This window comes from Capsicum annuum, chromosome 2, assembly GCF_002878395.1.
Source record: "Capsicum annuum cultivar UCD-10X-F1 chromosome 2, UCD10Xv1.1, whole genome shotgun sequence".
Classification (NCBI taxonomy): Eukaryota; Viridiplantae; Streptophyta; class Magnoliopsida; order Solanales; family Solanaceae; genus Capsicum; species Capsicum annuum.
The window spans coordinates 105,119,468-105,123,583 of NC_061112.1; the positions used below are offsets into that span (position 1 = coordinate 105,119,468).

The 4,116-nt window shown below is 33.6% G+C and overlaps 1 protein-coding gene across 1 annotated transcript; it reads right to left on the reverse strand.

Annotated features, from left to right (window-relative positions):
* Window positions 1-2,517: 2,517 nt before the first annotated feature.
* Window positions 2,518-3,910, reverse strand: LOC107861072. Its single transcript, XM_016706462.2, has 4 exons — window positions 3,522-3,910; window positions 3,264-3,419; window positions 2,802-3,182; window positions 2,518-2,722 (listed from the first exon to the last, which is right to left on the reverse strand). Exons 1-3 carry the CDS (start codon window positions 3,528-3,530, stop codon window positions 2,805-2,807), a joined length of 543 nt encoding a protein of 180 aa, XP_016561948.1. The 5' UTR covers window positions 3,531-3,910; the 3' UTR covers window positions 2,518-2,722; window positions 2,802-2,804.
* Window positions 3,911-4,116: the final 206 nt, after the last annotated feature.

Consider the following 4,116-nt stretch of genomic DNA (forward strand, 5'->3'; position numbering starts at 1 on the left):
AACAAATACATAATAATTGCATTAAACAATATCGCTCCATCGATTGTGTTCAGTAAATTTCATAGACTGTAAATCTTGTCAATAATATACAGTATTTGTTTATTGCCCTTAGTAGCATATTTGGAAAATAAAAGAAATAATTAATCAATAAAATAATAAATAATTAGATTTTATGCAATTAAAGGAGCTTGAACAAGTCATGTGATAGTATGAGAATCTACATAAATTGGATAAGGTAATCAATGATGTATGAGGATGGGTAGTGGATGAACAAATGAATTTCTCACAACATACTTGTGTTTTGGTAAACATTGCCCGAAGGATGTTGGTTGTTCAAACAGAACTCATCACCTCACATCTTGTTTTACCACTTTCAATTTATGTGGACTCTCATACGATCACATGATTTGTTAGGCTCATTCGATTGCATAAAATACAATTACTTATTATTTTATTAATTAAATAATTCTTTTCAAAATATGTGCTAGTTATGGTCTATGAATATGTAGCACAGTCTAGTGATTTATTTATGGAAGTAGTTAAGAGTCTATGCAAGTCTATACCAGGTCGAGTACAAAACTAAGCATAGTCTAGCATAGATTTTGTACACCTTCATTAATACATGCACTAGACTATGACATATATTTATAGACCTTGAATAACACATATTTTGGAAAGGATTATTTAATTAATAAAATAATTAATAATTATATTTTATGCAATCGAATGGGCCTAAACAAGTCATGTGATCGTATGAGAGTCCACATAAATTGAAAGTGGTGAAACAAGATATGAGGTGATAAGTTGTGGTTGAACAACCAACATCCTTAGGGCAATGTTTACCAAAGCACAAATATGTTGTAAGGAATTCATCTGTTCATCCACTACCCATCCTCACACATCATTGATCACCTTATTCAATTTACGTGGACTCTCATACTATCACACTATCACATGACTTGTTCAAGCTCCTTTAATTTCACAAAATCTAATTATCTATTATTTTATTGATTAAAAAATCCTTCTCAAAATATGTGATAGTTATGGTCTATGAATATGTAGCACAATCTAATGTGGTTATTAAGGAATTAGCTCTTAGTATATGCTAGACTGTCTATTTATTTGGTGAAGCATTTACCAAAATCCTGAGAAAACATCGATTATAAATAAGGTCTATGAAACAAGACCAGCAGTTAAAAAAATGAAAATGTCAGATTTTTACAACGGTCATAAAGTACACGTCAAATCAACACCCAATGGTAATATCTCACTTTTTTCTTCTATAAAAGGAAGACTATTTTTGTGTTAACACTTTTATTTTTTTTGGCTTCAATTTTTGTTAACAAATACAATGTCTCAAGCATCCCAAAAATCAAATGCAAAAGTGTCCTACATATGTCATTGTGGAAATCCAGCTGTTTTTAGGACGTCACACACCGATTGAAATTCAGGTCAAAAATTCTTTAACTGTGCGGTTAGAAAGGATAATGGCGGATGTTCTTTTTTTTAAGTGGCTTGATGAAGACTCACCGACGAGCAGCCCATCGACATCAAATTTTCAAGGCTCTTCCAAGTTTCATATACCCCAAAGGCTTCGAAAATCTGAAGAAAATAGAGATCTACTCATGACATTGCTAAAATAAGTTGAAGAGCAAAGCGATTACTTGAAAGGATCGCTAAAAGAAGTCGAAATGGAGAGGGATCAAGTAAAGTAAAGGCTGATTTTGGCCGAGAAAAAAGAAAAAGGCCTAAAAAATTTATTGTATGGTTTGTTATTGTTGTTGGCTTTCTGAAAAGGTGTAATAGAGATATAGCAAACTGAATAAATAGATGCAAGGTTTCTTAAATCAATCCTGGGTGTAATCTATAATTAATAGAGAATTATGTCTACGTCTTTTATCATCGACCTCTATAAACCATGATGGTTATGGTAAGTAAATATATGAATTACTTAATTGATAGTATGTTAAGTCTATAAATTATAGACAATAACTTCTATTATGTTTCCAATCAACCACTATAAATTAGGACAACAGCTGGACTGGTAACGCAATGCAGCCAGCTGTTTAATCAAACGAGATAATAGAATAACTGAATATTATTTCATCAGTAAATGTCATCATTGACATGTCAAATATATGTAGTTCAATTATCCATAAAGAACAAATCACTAAACAAACATGTGAAATATATGTAAGTCAATTATCCATAAAGAACAAATCACTAAAAAAAATCAAATCATTAAGAAAATTATTTGTTCCAAATCCACAAAACTACTTGTTTTCTTGATTAAGTTCCGCAACAATGCCCATCACATCCACTTCTTTTTCTTCCTATTTTTTCTCTTCTTCTTTAACTTCTTTCTTCTCATTTTCCTTCTCTTCTTCTTCTGTTGATTTATTATCTTCTTTAATGTTTTCAACCTCCTATTCGATCACTAATTTTTCTTCAACTGCCTTCTCATTTTTGTCTTCTTCTTGTTCTTCTGATTTCTTTTCACCATCTTCTTTTGTTTTCTCCTCATTTTCTTTTTCTGCTTCAGCTGTCATCTCCTCATCTTTTTCTTTTTCTTCTTCTTAATCTACTGCATTCTCCTCATCCGTTTCTTCTTCTTTCTTCTCTTCTCCACCTTTTTCATCTGCTGCAGCCATGTCCGTCACTGTGACTGCAAGTTCTTTGAGGTTTACTTGATGCCGGCTAAGAGGGGGGTTGTCGACGTGCACTATATTATTTTGAAAGGATTATTAAACATATGCAACAAAATTAAATTGGAAGAGCAAAAAATAAATTAATTTACCTACTTTTTATTGTTTCTTCATATTCTTCTCGATTCTCTTTAGCCTCTCACCTCTAACAAAAGAAGCAATATTCAGTAGACTTTTCTCGAGAAAAGCAACGCACTTGCACTGATCATCGTCATTAGAAGCGTCTGCTGAAGTTTTGAGTCCACTTGAACTAGCATGATCACAAGCGCGTGCTAGACTTGAAACATAATGGTGGCCACCCAAATCTTCGTCTTTATTCGTGACCTCCGCTGATGAAGTCAGGACAGTCACGCCTTTTAGCTGCACCTTCAACGCATCGATGGACGTATCCTTAACTTTGTCCGTGTATGGCTTAAAAGTTTTCATGTATCTTTGCTCCATCTCATGGACAGTAGAAGTAAGGTACGGGTGCACAATCTACAAAAAAAATAAAAAAAATTACAAGACATTCACCAATATAATAATATTAGTATCATGTCATAATAAGTATAATTTTACCTTTGTGTTGTTTCCTTTGTACTTAAACGGGTCACCTTCCATTATGTTGTCGCACTTCGACGTGTGCCATCGAAGAAGTTGGAGAATGGGCAGGGTAGAATCCAACGACTTGTCGGCGTACCTTCCCAGATGAGGAAGTGCCTCATATATCCAAACCTGCAATCAATAGAAGCACAAGTAAGTCTACAGTATCTATGTATTACTGCATAAATATGTAGGAGTCTATAATAAATCAATAAGATGGTTGATTATAAGTACCAAAAACATCCAGGAAAAGCTAAATAACGTGTACGATGCATTGTTCCTCTTGACAAAAGCTTCTTTCTGCTTGGTCAGGTCACTCTTCTTTTTCAGATTGCTCAAGGTCAGCTCAAAGGACTCTTTTCCCCATGGATACCTTCAAAGAATTCTAAATCATCCGCCATCTTGATATGGTCCGAGTCCACCTTCTTTGACGGGTCCTTTGCCAGCAACATTGGATGCACAAACCAAATCAAACCAAACCAAAGAACACTTCAACTTTTGTTGATTATTCAGCCTATTACCTTTTATTAGGCTAATCAATTTTGCAACAGTAATGCTCTTGTTCTTCGTCACCTTAAAATGAAAGTTTTCTTCATTTTGAAGGACTTTGTTCATTTTTTATTCACGGGGATATGCTGAACAATTCATCCCCGTAATCAAAATAAATTCCTTTAAGACGAAACAAGCCGGCTTACCGTTCACACAAAATCAAATTTTATGCAGTTTTTTTGGATTTTTTATATGTTGCAGCAATATATAATGAACCATTTGCCCGTTAAACTTAAAATGTTCCGAAAAAACCATGTCTATTCGTCCAAAGAATGTGTCT

What these genes read in the sequence shown, in the direction of transcription:
- LOC107861072 (XM_016706462.2), bottom strand. An exon ending in ACAAAGGAAACAACACAAAG is followed by an intron (nt 3,183 to 3,263) that starts GTAAAATTATAC and finishes TTTTTTTTGTAG; the next exon opens with ATTGTGCACCCGTACCTTAC.